The sequence below is a fragment of the Carex rostrata genome, chromosome 5 (assembly GCF_964058835.1).
Source record: "Carex rostrata chromosome 5, lpCarRost1.2, whole genome shotgun sequence".
Classification (NCBI taxonomy): domain Eukaryota; kingdom Viridiplantae; phylum Streptophyta; class Magnoliopsida; order Poales; family Cyperaceae; genus Carex; species Carex rostrata.
The window spans coordinates 12,999,295-13,015,739 of NC_135922.1; the positions used below are offsets into that span (position 1 = coordinate 12,999,295).

A 16,445-nucleotide genomic window follows, 5' to 3' on the forward strand; every position below is an offset into this window, starting at 1 on the left:
CAATGCACATGCAATTTTACAACCGATTCGATAGGCAGAATGCAATTTGGTAGGCAGACAAAAACGAGAAGAGAATTATGAAGGCGATTCGAATCCGAACCAGTTTTAAAAAAATATTCGAACCCGATTTTTGCCCACCCCTAACTCAAATCCTGGCTACGCCACTGAACATATCTTGTTTGCGAATAGCATATATTCATTCTAAAAAAAATGTAGAGTTGTAGTAATTTTGAAAATGACTTTTTCAAGAGAAGATTTTGGAAAAAAAAAATTCAGAGAGAAGAATTTTTAGTATTGAAGAGAAAAAGATACCTCTTCTCCAATTCATGCATGTTAGTTTGGGGACCATGCGCCACCGCAAAGTTGTAAGAGCTTTCCGCCTCAAATGATGCTACGAATTCTGTGAAACTACTCTTACATTTGTGTCTCCCCTCTACATTTATACCCAACCTAAATTCGCGAGTCAAAAGTAACTATGTAAATAGTAATAAGATAGTAAATCTTTTTTTCTGTAAACAGCATTTGCCAAGAATGTGTGAAAAGGTTAGATACAAGAAAAGAAAAATACAATATGCAAGGGGGTTTATAATTTTTTTTATATCATGCACAAATAATCACTGTTTTTCTTAATCTAAGTCATAATTTACTGAGAAATAATAATCACCTTTGATTGTAAATTGGAATGCCATGGTGGGTCCACCATATGCCATGTCCTCAACCTGCTGTAAAGTTGCATTTCTTTCCAAAAGTTCATAATAGCTGGTAAGGGAGGTACCCTTGTCCTCGTAGAGAAAACCGGTACAAGAGCTATACAGTTCGTCATACAGAGGTTAAGGGCAAAATAGTCAAAGAAAGAAAAAAGTAAAACATATACCAAGCAAGAAGGTATTGTGGTATAGGGTTGGAGTATTTTCTATTTAATATCGAGCATCTATAGACCACCATGCTCTATGTATTAAAATTTCGAGATGTGTTGGCCCATAGGGTATTGTACCAGTTAACTTCCTACACGATTGCATTACCTACTTCCTTTTTTTTCTCATTTTGGAGTATTCCACACATAAATACTCATCAATTCAATGGAACCTGGTGTATGTTCTATCAAATTATTGCTTCTGTATGTTATATCAGAATGCAAATCATGTTATATCTGTGGAGTTCGTAACAATAATCATAGATTTCCCAAAACTAACTTCATAATTTACTGAGAAAAAACAATCACCTTTGCTCCTGAATTAGGGTGCAGTGCTCAAGCCCACCATATGTTCTGTCATCATCCTGTTGTAAAGTTGGTTTTGCATACCAAAAATTCATAATTGTCAATCAGAGAGCTACCGATGTCCTCATACAGAAAACTAGTACAAGCGCGAGAGTAGGATTCAAAATACAGAGGTTAAGGGCAAAATAGTCAAAGAAATAAAACAAAAAGGAAACATAAACCATGCAACCAGGGTATTGCTGTCTAAGATTGCGGTACCATCCAGTTAATTTTGAGCATCGACATACAAATGGGCTCGATGTATTAATATCAGGTTGTGCTGGCATATACAAAAAAAATGAAAAAACACATCATAACTCCTATGGTATCATACAAGTTATCAAACCTACACAACTCCAGTATTAAATTTCCTCTTTTTCTCATTTTGAGGTATTTCACATGTAAATTAATGCATTGAAGGATTAATAAGGAGGTGCAGGTATATGCTGCCAGAGTAAATATTATCAAATTAATAAACAAAATTATATAAATTAAATTAATCTGATAAGAATTCAAATTTTCATTCTACCAATCAATTCAACTTTGATAACTTTTATCATCTAATGCAACATAATGATCATTGCTTTTATTAGAAGTATGAACAAATTCCTGATTTACTGAGAAGAAAATGAACCTTTGCAAATGGATTGGGGCAAGGAAGTCAAGCCCACCAGATGCTACATCATCAGCCAACTCTGAGTTGGTGATGCTTCCTAGAAATTCATAATAGTCGGTGTACAAATAGGGAAACCTAGTACAAGAACTCAAGTTAGGGTTTAATTATAAAGAGAATAATATGAGTAAAAGCTTAAAAGAAACAAGAGGAAACAAAATTACGCAACCATATGTATTGAGGTCTATGAACCCATGGCTATACCAGTCAGTTTTGAGTATTCCTACAAAATCAGACCCCATGTACATGTTGTATTTTTAGAAGTTGGGATTTTCATATATAAATTAACCATCCACCCAAAAATAAATTAGTGATATAGCCAAGCTAAAGATCTCACAACATTTTGGTACCTTTTGGTTGAAGAACGTTTTGTTCCTTTCCAATCAAATGGTCCATCCAAAGAATGGCACTGAATACAATTGAATAGAGCAATTGTTATAATTCTGTGATATGCATCTGAAATATGCATTATTTATTTATTCACATTTGTAAATATCATTATGCAAATGTCAAAATCAAGAAGCAATATCCAAATGTTATGAACATAAGGGCAAAAATGGAAAAGGTGGTCAATTGATTCTTTTGTTATACAGGAACAGCAGTAAGAATCCCCTTGCCACTCTCTTTCGCTACATATGAAAAATAACAAGAATACAAAGGGGATGTGCAGAGTCATGGATACAACAAGCTGTTGTGGAAGAGGAGGGTAAAAATAATAAAATATATATATATTTGTCAATTCAATTAATTTTGAAAAAACTAAATAAAAGGTTAACTAAAAGGGGATAGAAAATAGAATGTTAAGTTTTTGTGGGGATGTTGAATATTATGACGTTTTCATGAGAAAATTGGCTATTTCAGAAGTTTAAGAAGTTTAGATGGACACACTAGAAATTCTGCCATTAAATTTGAAGCATTTAAAATATCAAAAAAAATTTTGCAGGATTATACCATATACAAATATGCTGGATGTTATTTGCCAATATAGTGGAATATTGGGTCCTCTTTTGAGAAGGACCCTTAAGAAAGTTCAGAACCCATCTCATATACCAAATTTTCATGTGCAAAAAGAGAATTCATGTGCTTACTCTTTCTTAGAACTGCTGCTATTTTGTTAAGCTTGGTTGTACTAGGAAACATCTCCCCCAATCACCAACTAAATTTAATTTCTGCATAAAGTATAAGAAAAAAAACTCAGGTCAAAACAATAAGTGTGGCTATAGAATGCCTACTGATCTACAATTTTTTTACCAATAGTTGTGTAGACCATCTCATATTAAGCTGGCCAAACAGCTAGTAACATGTTTCGCACAAGAAAATACTCTTCCCAGGATGCATCTACTACCAGATTGTGAAGCATTCCCTGAACCTGTGAGGGTGAATTAAGTTAGCATCATCTATCAGATAATGATTTTCTCCTACAAGCATATATGAATTTTTTTGCAACACTAATGACTGTAAAATTATGCATTTGTTAGCATAAACAAAGATGCTACAAGATTGCCCTTGGGAAGTGAAAGAAAAACATTTAAAAAATAATTTAAAATGATATAGTTTGGATCTAATATACCTCATATGGCAATTATGATATATTGGTTTAGGATCATGCTGAAAAGCAAGTGATTTTGCACGATGGAAACGACAGTGTGAGATCCTTTGTATGTTGGATCTTCTTTCTTCTCCAAATTTTGTTAGTTGAATATTAGAAATCAGGTGTCGATACTTCCCATACTTTCGAAAATGCCTCTCCAGATGGGGACAACCTTTGATCCATAGTTGATTGAGGTTCTTTAGCTGTTGCAACAGACCTTCAGGAAGAACCCTTATCTTTGGGCACTCTACGATCCTAAATTGCTCAAGTGCTTTAAGCCCTTCCATTCCTTCTGGAAGATATGCCAAGTTGGGGCAGCCAATGATGTAGAGCATATCTAGACTGGCAAGGCCTCCTATGCTCCGTGGTAAGGAGTTCAAGCTTTCACATTCCGTAATTCTCAAATATTTGAGAGCAACCATGCTTCCCAGCCATTCTGGTAAGAATTGAAGTTTCGGACATTCCCAAATATTCAATACTTTAATAGATGTTGAGCATTTAGGAATTTCAACCAGATTTGGACATCTCATGATTATGAGATCTTGAAGGATAGGCAATAGCACTTCTATTGTTGACTTCCCAACTGGTGATTGCAGTTGTGATCCAAGAAAGTTCGGGCAATCAATTAAACGAATTTCTCTTAGGCAATTCAAACTTCTGAACTCTTCCTCTGGCCAATAAATAATACTTTCACATTTCTTAATGAATAGAAAATCAAGAAATGTAAAACACTTCCAGAACCACAAGGACGTATTCCATGGAATATTTGACCCTATCAGAATCAGAGTTCGACATTTTGTTGTTATACTCACCTCCCCTTCGTTAGTCCCTATTGGTACAATACTATTGTATTTTTCCAAACATAACTTATTGAGAGACTCCCAAGGTTGAAAAGAAAGAGATTCAGTTACACCATGGCTCTCAAGTGAGAGGTCATGCAATGTAGTTAATCCTGTTGCAATGTATGATAAGATTTTATTTCCTTTAACAGACATTCTCATGAGCAAAGGTACAATTGGCATTACAGTTAGCTGAGGACAGTTGTGTACTTTTAGTGTTTCTAGCTTGAAAAAAGCTAGTGATGACTTGTTGCCAACTTCACCTTTGCACCAGCTGCATAATTCTGGCATTTCAGACAATTTCATGTATTTCAACGATGGAAAAGCTACTCGGGCATCTTCACCACCTTCGGCACTAGTGGATTCCCTATTGCAAAGATACCTCAACTTATCCAAATGTTTTAACTTGAGGATTCGAAGAAAAGGAAGCTTTTCTACTGGTGGTATTTCTGAACACTCTCTGCATTCAATTATATACATTTCAATAAGATTTTCTAGCATCTGGTAATCTCTCATCCAGACTGGAAGCTTATCACCTCTATATTCTTCGATTTTCAAAACCTTTAACTTGTTGCAAGGTTTAAGAGCATCCAATACTTCAAGATGATCGCAGTGCATAACCTCCAGAGCATTTGATTTTGGTAAATTGAAATCAACTCTTCGATGATCCATTGGCATTCCCCAGCATAATGCCAGATCATCCAGATTTTGTTTAGCTATCAAATTTGCTTCTGTTACATCTACAATATGCTTAATTTTCCCTATATTGTACAGATGCAACTGGCCATGCAGATTATTCAAGTTATTCAGCTCCCTAATACTATTACCAGCATCGGTGCCTATAATGTAGGTTGTCAGTATTTGCAGACAATTGAGCTGTCCTAAACCTTCTGGCATGCTTCTTAAATTATAACAATGTTCAATATAGAGATGCCGAAGGTTACTCATATACCGCATACCTTCTGGTAAATTTTCAAGGTCGAAACAACGAATGAACCTTAGAGTTTGCAAGAGATAGAGAGTGCTTATCGCTTCAGGCAATGATGTAATTTCATAGTTCGAGAACTCCAGATATCTCAGGTGTTTCATTTTTTCGGGTGTAATGATAGTTTTCCAAATAGGTCGTACATGTAATTCTAATATACGCAAAGAGTTTGATTTTAGAAATCCATTTTCTTTGACATAATTAGAACCAAAGTAACGTTTGGACGAAATGAGACTCCGGGTAGAAGGGAAGTAATCAATCACTTTGTTAATATCCATGGGAAGAGTCCTTATTGAAATATGATGGACATTAATCATTGGATGGTGAAGTTGTGTTGGTACTTCTGATGTGGAGAGACATTGGGAACCCATGATAGATTGAGCAAGGTCGTGCATCAGATCATGCATTTTGCATCTGGTTTCAGAGCAGTATCCTTCTCTCGTTCGATATCCAGAGTTGTCTATCCACCTCCATGAGACATGCCTGACCTCTTGAAAAAATGACCTCCAAGCCAACTCATTAAAAATATCACTGCCTTTCATTTCAAGGCTGCACAACCCATCAGATGGAATAAATCCATTTGCCATCCAGAACTGGATCAATTTCTCCTTGTCCATCTCATAGTCCTTGGGGTATACAGCACAGTAAGCGAAACATTGTTTCATGTATGAAGGTAAGTGATCATAACTTAGCTTCAATACTGGCAAAACCTCATCTTTAGCACGCCTTTGTTTCCAGATCCTGCTTTCTTCGAGTACATCCAACCACTCTCGCATCTCAAACTTACAACTCATTAAACTACCTAGTGTAATAATGGCCAGTGGCAATCCCCGACAATTCTGAACCATCTTTCTACCAATCTGAATCATCTCTTGGCATTCATTTACCCCCTTGCTAAATGCCCTTTTGTGAAACAAACTCCATGAATCATCCTCACCTAAACATCCCAAATTATAACTCTCTACCGTACCCATTATTGTAGCCGCTCTACCGCTCCTTGTGGTAACTACAACGACACTCCCAGAATCACCACAGTTTAATAGATCTCTCAACCGTTCCCACTCACCGACATCCTCATTCCAAACATCATCTAGCACAAGAACATATCTCTTTCCACTTAAAACTTGGCGTAAACGCCTTTGGAGCAGTTCCATGTTGTCAATAGGAATATTGCATTCCCCCTGAACTAATTCAATAATTGATTTAATATGATGACCAATATTAAACTCTTCAGACACACAAACCCATAATGTTAAGTTGAAGTATTCTTTCACTCTAGGATCATTGTACACCAGCTGAGCAAGAGTGGTCTTGCCGAGCCCGCCCATGCCAACTACTGGAATGACCCTGAGATCATCACTTTCACATCCTTCGAGCAATAATCGCACTATCTTCTCTTTATCTTCGTCCCTTCCCACAACTTTTGATTCAATCACAAGTGAATCAGTTCTAATCCGATTGGCCACTTGCTGACTCCGGCCGTGGACAAAACCAAAACTCCGCATCTGGACAACAAGACCATCAACCCTCCCCACAACTTTCTTTAACTTCCCACTCATATTATAGCAAAGCAGAGGATGACTTTCAAGGGTAAAGAAGGAACTTACATTGCCGACCTTATGGCCACGTCTCACGGCATCCTGGTGGAGCTCCTCATAGAAGAACTCATCAAGCAGATCATCAGCATCATAAGCAGCTGACTTGAGCTTCTCAAGCCAAGATTTCACGGCTACGTTAGAATTTCCTTGCTCTTCAGCATCGGGAAGCACAGCCTGGATTTCGAGAAGCATGTTGTGAAGCTTCTCGCGCTGGTCATTGATGCCCCACATCTCCCCGATCCGTTGAAACAGTGAATCTGCTGCTTTCCTCAGCACTGCTGGAATCAAAGCTGATAGCAGTAGATCTGCCATTGGCGGTTTGAAAGGTACTTGAACTGACAAGGAGTGCAGGGAAGTCAATTTGTATCTCAAATTTGAGAGTAGGATGGTTTTAGAGAGAACAGAGAATATGGTCACAGGAAATGGTTTGATGATTGCAATATTAGTGTGAGAATTACTGTTCAAGAGAGAACGTGTTAGGTTTCTCCTGGTCCATATGTATATATTTTATTGTTTTCCATGTGAGAGAGAAGAAATGATGGACTCTTGGTTATAGGCTAACGTATTAATAATATATATGTATCACTATCAGTTAAAATTAAATATATTGGACATTGCATTATTAGCTTATGGCAATTTTTATCTACCGAATTATCAAAGCCCAAATTATCAGTGATAGTTGCTGATGCACATTACTGACAAGAGAGGTCCGTCTACTGACTCAGATATGAAAAGAAGGGAACTAATCCCACTAATTATATTGGCTAAAGTTGTCACAGAGAAATCAAACTAGGTGTACCAAAGAAAATAACATGTCAACAACCCTGAACCACCAATGGAAAAATATAGAGGGAAAACCTAAACAGGACCAACATGAAAGCAACAACAAGAAATTCAAAAACAAAAATGCAACCATGATTTCATAATTGCATGTTCTTTGTTAACTCCCACAAGCTTATAATTTCTTTAACTTGGTATACTTGGCCACCTCAAACAATTAACCAAAAGAACATTAAAATAGAGCTTATGTCCTTGTATTACAATGTGGTGAGTCCAGTCTGGAAGATGCTCAAAAAATCAATAACTATAAAATTGTACTAGTATTGGATGAACACAATAAAGCAAGAGTGCAAAACTCACCAATTAGAATTAAATCTATTGATAGGATTCCTTTTGCTTGAAAGGTTACATTGATTTGAAGCATCATAGTCTCAAACAACAATAAACAAATAACTGATACAGATATTAAACATCCAATAAAAGAAAAATTGAACCCAGCTTTGTCCTTACAATATTGGCAAATCATGTTTTATTAAATATCTGAAAATCTAAATATTCTTGCCAAACCTTGAATCAATTGATCATGAATGACATCATCACTCGGCAACACCCTACTCACCTCTCTCCTCAAAAAAGTAAACCCTTTACCCTCAATTCCACATAGCACGATATTCTCGTACCACTTCAAATCGTTATCAATAGTAAATGCAAATCCATGACATGTGATTCCAGGAGAAATTCTAACCCCGATTGCCCCAATCTTTCTTCCTCGAATCCAAACCCCAATCTCACCTTTATCTTTAGGTCGGCCCTTCACACCGTCCATGGATGCCACCTCAATCATAAAGTTTTCAGGGTTTTGGATTTCGGATTTTTGGGTTTTGGGATAGAGTTTTGGCTTCGGGGTTAGTAAATTTGATGTGTTTGTGGAGTGGAAGAATAAGGGCGCGGCACAAAATATATATATCGGATCATGAACTTGGCAACCCAATTACAAAAATTGCCATTAATCACCCAAATGATCTTCATTTATAGCATCATCATGTCTTCTTCATGCATGGAGTTTTTGTCTCAAGGCTTTTGGACAAAATCTCATCCAAAGTCAGTTATAAACTGTCCGATCTGTGTTAAAATTTACACGGATGGTTTAGATTTACAAAGTTATTTAAAGTCATTCAGTTTTAAATATGTTGGTACGAATCTTAAAGCAAATCAAACGGTAATGTCCGACCTTGAATGAGATTTTGTCCAAAGTTCTTTGGGCAAAATCCAATTCCCTTATTCATGCAACACGTCTGTGCAAAATAAATGTTCCAATTCACTTGGGACACCTGTCCACAGTAATTTAAACAAATTCGAATACATAATAGAACACAGAAGAAGCTGCGCCACTACACTCCACTTGAAAAAAATTCATGTATTCCTTTCTCCCCATATTACTAATAAAATTTTGCCAATAAAGTCTCACAATATAATCAGTTAGACAGAGACATTTGAAACAGCATTCCCAAAATACCCTAAAAAAATATTATTACATGTAATCCTTGCAAATATTCCAAATATGGAACAAGGGAAATATAGAAATTTTATTATGTAAGACCAAAATAACTTAATTTTAAAAGAAATTTAATCGTAAAACCAACCACAAATTATGTGTTGCATCTCAAAAAACTGGGAACCCTATTCAGAATTGTGTGGATATTTTATAAATTTTTTATCATCTTTAAAAAGCATTTACACTTTTCTTAATATCATGATTGTGTATTAAACTTTATTTCGAACAAGGTTTAATATTCAAGAAACGTTAATTTTTATAAAGAAATATGTTGCATCCGAAAAAATATTGGACAGACAAATATCTATTTCCGAAATGTTAAATACATATTTTATAGTTTTTTAAGAAGAATCTTAAACTTGTAGACATTGAAACTGGCGCCATCCATTGAAAAAATAAAAAGAATAAATCAGACGGATTAAAATAACAATAATACATATCACAAAAATTGTTCAAATTAAATAACGCACGTCACAGAACTGTGACGGTGGATAAATCAAATTAGTATCTTGAGATAACTAAATTTTTTATTTTGAATCCGACTATCCATTCAAATTGAAGGACAATGTAGATATAAAAATAGAAAATTTATTTCAACTTTTAATAAATAAAATAGTGCTTTTCAAAATTAATAACTTTCAGGTAAATATATATTCTACAACCAAGCTAAACAAAAGTTAAATAATCTAAAATTAAAATCAAGAATCATATAATATTGCCTAAATAAAGAAACTATTATATTAATTTATAGAATACTTTACATAATTAGACTCAGCCAGTAATAACAAAAATACAATTCATTTTAAACAAGAATTATAAACAAATATAAAGGAATTGCTACATATTTATAAATATCTAGTGTTCTGTGAGTACATTTAGAGTAATAAAAATTGTGAAAACAAGAATTGTTTTAAAAAAAATAAAAAAAGAGGTGTCGTAATTGGAAATTTCAATTCTAAATTCTAAGATGGTGTTTGTTTGATAATATAATTCTCGGAATGGAACCCCTAATATGTAAAACATTCACTTGCAATTTTAGATAAGATGGTAGTTGTTTGATAAATATTTTGATTTAATTCATGTTTCTATTTGATTTAAATTGATTTCCACTCATATTTTATTTTAACATTCATTTGCAACTTTAAATAAATGTATGTGTATAGATGAAACATATAGATTTTGGGAACATTTGGCAAATAATTTTGTATTTTGATTTTTGAATAAATGCATGTGATGAATTGATCAATTTTTGCTATTCATGGCTCATCTAATTAAATATGTAGGAAAATTTTTATTCATGGCTCACAGAAAATGAATCATATATTGTCTAAATAAAGAAACTCTTATATCAGTTTATAGAAAACTGCATAATTAGATGAGCTATGAATAGCAAAAAAACAATTTAATTTAAACAACAAATATAAAGGAATTCGTACATATTTAATTATTTATAATACGTTTTATCAGTCTTTTGCGAGTATATTTAGAGTAATAAAAATAGTAAAAATTTAATTTGTCTAATTGCAGATGTGCCATAATTGCAAATTCTAATTTTAAATCCTATGATGATCATACATTATATAAGTCTTGGAATTTAATCCCTAAAATGTAAAACCTCAACGAAACTAAAATGTCGACGAAACTACCTGAGGATATGTGCTTCCTTGCAACTTCCAATGGAGAAGAGTTCATGGTGACGGAGATGTTCTTCCTCTTAACCTCCGATGGAGAAGAGTGTCTGGTGATGGAGGCAATAGCAACTATGTCTCCAGCCATATGTAACGTGATCAAAGACGGCAACCCTGACGCCAACATTGAGCTGCCCAACATCACCTTTGATATCCTCCGTATGGTGTACGAGTATTGTCAGATACATGTCTTCAAGAAGAAGACGACCAAACCTTGTAAAACACCGGACGGGAGCCCGATAATCATGACTGAGAAGGAAATCGAGAACTGGGATAAGGAATTTGTGAATCGTGATAGTAGAATTACGACGCTTTTTCGTCTTTGGATAGCAGCATTTGATCTTGACATCCCGCAATTGGCGAAACTTGCTGAGAAAAAGATAGACGAAGAATTGAGGATAGCAGCAGATAAGTTGTTTAGTTATGTAGATACTTGTTAGGAAGAGAGAATTATTACAGTTACAACATCTGCTTAAATTCTTAATTAGTCCCTAAGTGTTTTTAGGAAGAGAGAAGTTAATGCTGATTAATATGTAATAGGAGGAGATTTAAATCGGATTGTCAATGGATGTTGTTTTCTATATATTATAGAATGCTTTAATTTATATGCATGCTTTGAGTATTTGTATCCTAGATCAAGGTTGATAAGGGCACAATGGATTGAAATATATTGAGGCTTATATTGTTGCACTGTTGATGCTTAATTTTGCAATTAAGGCCTCGTTTTGGCTTATTGAAATCCTTAGGGCCGGTTCTGAAGATTTTGAAGTCCGGAGCGAGAGAAAATTTTGAGCCCTTTTATATATATTGGTGTTGTAAAAAATAGTCTTAACGGTCGATTATATATTTTTTTAATCGTAAACGACGGTCAAACCGTTATGATCAATACACTTATCGGAGATCTATTAGTGGATTTTTCTAATTCAATCGGCCGATTATTCTCAATTATTCTGTTTATTCTCGTTTGATCGTCCGTTTATTTTTTAGGACCTCTTGTTTCTATTCACTAAAATCAAATAAGGACTTTGATCCTTGTTAATTTTTACTCAAAATAAATTATAAATTTTAAGTTTTCTCAATTTTCTCATTCTTTTTCGCTTTAGACTTGCTGGGTGTTAATGATTTTCTTCTATGGACTAACTTTTAGATTTATTTTGTCTTATTACAATTTTCAGAATGCATAAAAAACTTCTCTCAACAATGTCAATCCATATCATAAGAAAGCAATATAAATTAATCTTCAATTAATGTAAACTTCACTTGAATTATATTAAAAAAGAAGAAGATAAAAATATACCAAAATTCGTCCTAGTTTGGATTAATTTCTACATATATACCTCGGTATTATTGTATTCTACTTCCAAAATTCTTTTGGCATGCATGTATCGAATATGCCTGAGATTCCGTTGGGACAATCGAAGAATTAATCTAACGGTTCAATATTTAGAAAAAGAAAAATATATAAGTACTATAAATTTATAATCAAGAAGAACTTTTAATTTCAGTACCCATACAGAAATAAATTAAAATACTTTTAATCCTCGATCGTCACTTTTCTTTAATTTTTTTAATTAGAACTCTAATATATTACATATAATCTAATTAGAACTTTAATATTGTTATGAATATAGTGGATGGTCCATTCATTTGTAACTCTCAATATTAATCCCCACTACCCCACTACCATTGGAATTTATGTCTCACTACTATTTAGAATTCATTTTCATATTTATTATTGTAATGACTTTTCATTTACAATTGGTAGCCTATAAATAGAGGTATTGTAATCTTGTATTATATACATGAGAAATATATGAATAAGAGATAGTCATTCTTTACATTCTCCATCTTGTTTTATGTTTGTTTATCTTTGCTTTATAACACGTTATCAGTACGAGAGCTCTACTAGTTGATTCAAGGTAACTTTGATATATTTTATTTCAATTCCATTTAAATAAATAATGCTTATAGTAAGTAATTGTTAAATGGAATAAGTTATCAATTTATGTACATTTGTTTTTAAGATTTTTAGTATGGTTCATATAATTTTATATGAAGTGCATTTTTTTTAATCTTTCGGAAGAAGATTTAAATAAATCTTCCTGAAGAAGATATATATGATATAGAATAGTAATCTGAGAAGATTTAAAAAAAAATCTTTCTGAAGAAGAATTATATGATATACAAATTTTGTATGATGTTCATTTTGTTATTTTTTTTTAATTTAATCTTCTCGAAGAAAAATTTCAAAATATATTAAGAAGGTCTTCCCGAAGAATGATTTCATGAGATATTAAGTTCTTCTTGAAGAAGAATTCGAAAATTTTTATATTATGTTCATATTTTTATTTAATCTTCTTGAAGAAGATTTAAAAATATATATTAATTTTATCAAATGATCAAAAGTCATTTGTTAATAACGAATTCTGGACTTAATCAAATCGCCTGAAGCTATCTATTAATCATAAGGTTTTAATTTATCAAATGGCCTGAAGCCATCCATTGATCATAAATTTTATAATTTGAAATTTAGATCTGATTCATATTTTTTTGGTGCAATATTTTATTTTCAATAATTTAATCTTCTTGAAGAAGATTTTAATAAATTTTATATGATCTGCAAAATTTATATCATGTTCATATTAATTTTGTTTTTCAATAATTTATTCTTCCGGAAGAAGATTTAATAATAAAAAAAACGAAAAGTATTTCAAGTATCTCCCTGAAGAAGATTTATGTGGCTCACAAAAATTAATATGTGAAGATTTCAATATATCTTCCTGAAGAAGATTTCAATAAGGTTGATATGATATGAAATTTTTTTTTATTGATGTAATCTTCCTGAAGAAGATTTCAACAAATATCAAGAAGATTTTAAGAAATTTTTCTGAAGAAAATTTAAACAATGTGCAAAAATTAATGTGATGTTCAAAATTTTTTCTAATAATTTAATCTTCCTGAAGGAGATTTCTAGAATTATTTGGAGTATATTTCTTGTTTTTTTTATGGTTGACCAAAAATAATAATTTCACCAGAAGTGGAAAATAATATGATGGACAACTAGTCATGTGGACAAAATTGAGATTATTATCATGACGATTATTCCAAAAACACATACTTCCACCAGAAGTGAAAAAAAAATAATGAAGAAAATAAAAAAAAATATGAGAAAAAGAAAAGTGATAAAATAGCAAACAAGAGAATTCATGCTATCATTGGTCACGTACTTGTCGTACGTCAACGTACATGTAGTACGTCAAAAAATAAAAATAAAATCATGTTGATCTTTATGAAGGATCATTAAAATTAATCTTCTTTCAGATGATCTTTTTATCTCCTCTGAGTCAAATTGCTTTCAAAGTTAATGCAATTATCTCTCTTTATTATTTATTAAAAGGATACCGTTTATGTATACTTATTTGGAAAGATATATTGATCTATCTTTAATTATTAGTTTTATGAATCTGTGGGTACTTTTGAAAAAAAAATAGTTATATGAGGCCATCAAAAGACACGTATTGTTATACATCATATAAATCCTAGTTCCATATCATCATACACAAATAACACAATTGTTATTATTGTTATTAGACAACACATATTACCATGCTATGTATGCCACATAGATACTTTCCACGAAGCATAAAAAAAGTACTCAAATTGATACTAGAATACTAGTCTTACAAATTAATTTTGTTAATTTTTATTGTTCTTCGAAAGATCTGATAATAATTTTAGTAATAACTCATTTAAAGTCATCGGTTTTCAAACATGATGTACATTAAAATGCACACATTATACCTGCCAAGGTCATTTTTTTTTCTAAATTTATTCCTTAAAAATTAATGATGGTAAGAATAAAGAAAAGGTAATTATAATTGTTATTATTATTTTTGTTATTGTGCTGTTATTTTTTTTGTAGTATTGATTGAAAGCTCCAGAAGAGCTATTTTGTTGTTACATGGAGGAATACAAATTTATATTGTATTATATTATTGTAAGTCTCAAATGAATTTGTTAAGTTTTAAGAATATCCGCTGAAATGGATATCATATTGAGACAACTAATGAAAAAATAATGAATATATGAAAAACAATGCATATTGAAAATAAATTGCATATGTTTTTCTCTGACTTGTACTACACATATATTAGTGCAATTGAAACACATGTTATTGTAAACCAGAAGTTTACATACAAGAATATGTTTATAGTTTGGCATGACCGGTTGGACCATTCCGGATCAATAGTGATGCGAAAAATAATAGATAATTATTATAAACATTCATCAAAGAACTAGAAGATTCTTTAATATGGTGAAATTTTTTTTGTGTTGGTTTTATTTCTAGAATGTATGCAATATGATATTTGTGGAACAATATATCCAACATGTGAACCATTTGAATATTTTATGATTTTAATTGATGCATCGATAAGATGGTCACATGTATGTTATTATCAAATCGCAACCTGGCGTTTGCGAAATTATTTACTTAATAGATTTGATTAAAGAGCATAATTCAATTATGAAAATACGTCTAGACAATATCGAAATTAATGTTGAACATCCTGTAGATGTTTGTATATAAAAAGAAGATATGATATTCACATCATGCCAACTAGCTATTATAATGCTTCCCCTTATAATTGGTTTTTGGTCACATACCTAATATTTCCCATAAAATAATTTTTGAATGTGCGATATATATTATAATTGCTCCACCACAACGCACTAAAATGGGATATCAAAGAAAGTTGAGAATTTATATTGAATTTGAATCTCCATATATAATAGAGTATCTAGAACCATTGATGGTAGATTTATTCATGGCTAATTTTGCCAGTTGTGATTTTAATGAATAAAAATTCCCAACCTTAGGGGGAGAAAACTATCAGCTGGAAAAAAAAATATTAGTATGAATTATCATTGTCTTATTTTGATCCTCGTACTAAAGAATGTGAACTAAATGTTTAAAAGATAATTCATTTGTAAATGTTAGTGAATCAATTGCCAGACACATTCACAGACTCAAAGAAAGTGACCAAATCACATGTACCAGCTGCTAATGCTCTAATGAAAGTTGGTGTCCCTGTTGGACAGACAAATTATAACACGCATGAAGCGTGAAAAAGCAATCGGTTCCAAAGATTAAAAATACAAAAATCCTCGAAAAAGAAAAGGAGCAAAGAATAAAAATGGTCAAGTCGAGGATATGATAATTTCAGATAAAACTCCAGAAGAGAATGAAATTATAAGTAATATTGGAGTTCCAGCAGAAACTCAGGTATCTGAAATTCATTAAAATAAAGAGATCTCGATAAATTATATCATGAATGAAATAAAATGGAACCGAGATGAAATTGATATCAATAATATTTTTGTATAGAATATAGCGCTAAATATAATAAATATTGAGGATCATAACTAGAAGTCTATTAAAGAATCTCGACAAAGAAATGATTGGCCAAAAATGGAAAG

General features: G+C 32.3%; 3 protein-coding genes across 3 annotated transcripts in view; 1 reads left to right on the forward strand and 2 right to left on the reverse strand.

Moving 5' to 3' along the window:
- Positions 1 to 626: 626 nt before the first annotated feature.
- Positions 627 to 7,377, reverse strand: LOC144553866 (disease resistance protein RGA2-like). Its single transcript, XM_078302059.1, has 4 exons — positions 3,695 to 7,377; positions 1,877 to 1,971; positions 1,223 to 1,278; positions 627 to 807 (listed from the first exon to the last, which is right to left on the reverse strand). Exons 1-4 carry the CDS (start codon positions 7,254 to 7,256, stop codon positions 627 to 629), a joined length of 3,894 nt encoding a protein of 1,297 aa, XP_078158185.1. The 5' UTR covers positions 7,257 to 7,377.
- LOC144554422 (disease resistance protein RGA2-like) overlaps positions 3,027 to 16,445 on the reverse strand; it is a 46,779-nt gene continuing 33,360 nt past the window's right edge. Inside the window, exon 2 of the mRNA XM_078302741.1 lies at positions 3,027 to 3,300. The gene's annotated coding sequence lies outside the window, so the exon portion shown is untranslated. The remainder of the gene's footprint in view (positions 3,301 to 16,445) is intronic.
- On the forward strand, positions 10,910 to 11,407 carry LOC144553867 (SKP1-like protein 7). The gene has a single exon (XM_078302060.1). It carries the CDS (start codon positions 10,910 to 10,912, stop codon positions 11,405 to 11,407), a length of 498 nt encoding a protein of 165 aa, XP_078158186.1.

What these genes read in the sequence shown, in the direction of transcription:
- LOC144553866 (XM_078302059.1), bottom strand. Translation starts at nt 7,256, where the DNA reads ATGGCAGATCTACTGCTATCAGCTTTGATTCCAGCAGTGCTGAGGAAA. An exon ending in CAATCAACTATGGATCAAAG is followed by an intron (nt 1,972 to 3,694) that starts GTTGTCCCCATC and finishes ATGAATTTCTAG; the next exon opens with GAAGCATCACCAACTCAGAG. An exon ending in AAAGGTTCATTTTCTTCTCA is followed by an intron (nt 1,279 to 1,876) that starts GTAAATCAGGAA and finishes ACTTTACAACAG; the next exon opens with GATGATGACAGAACATATGG.
- LOC144553867 (XM_078302060.1), top strand. Translation starts at nt 10,910, where the DNA reads ATGTCGACGAAACTACCTGAGGATATGTGCTTCCTTGCAACTTCCAAT.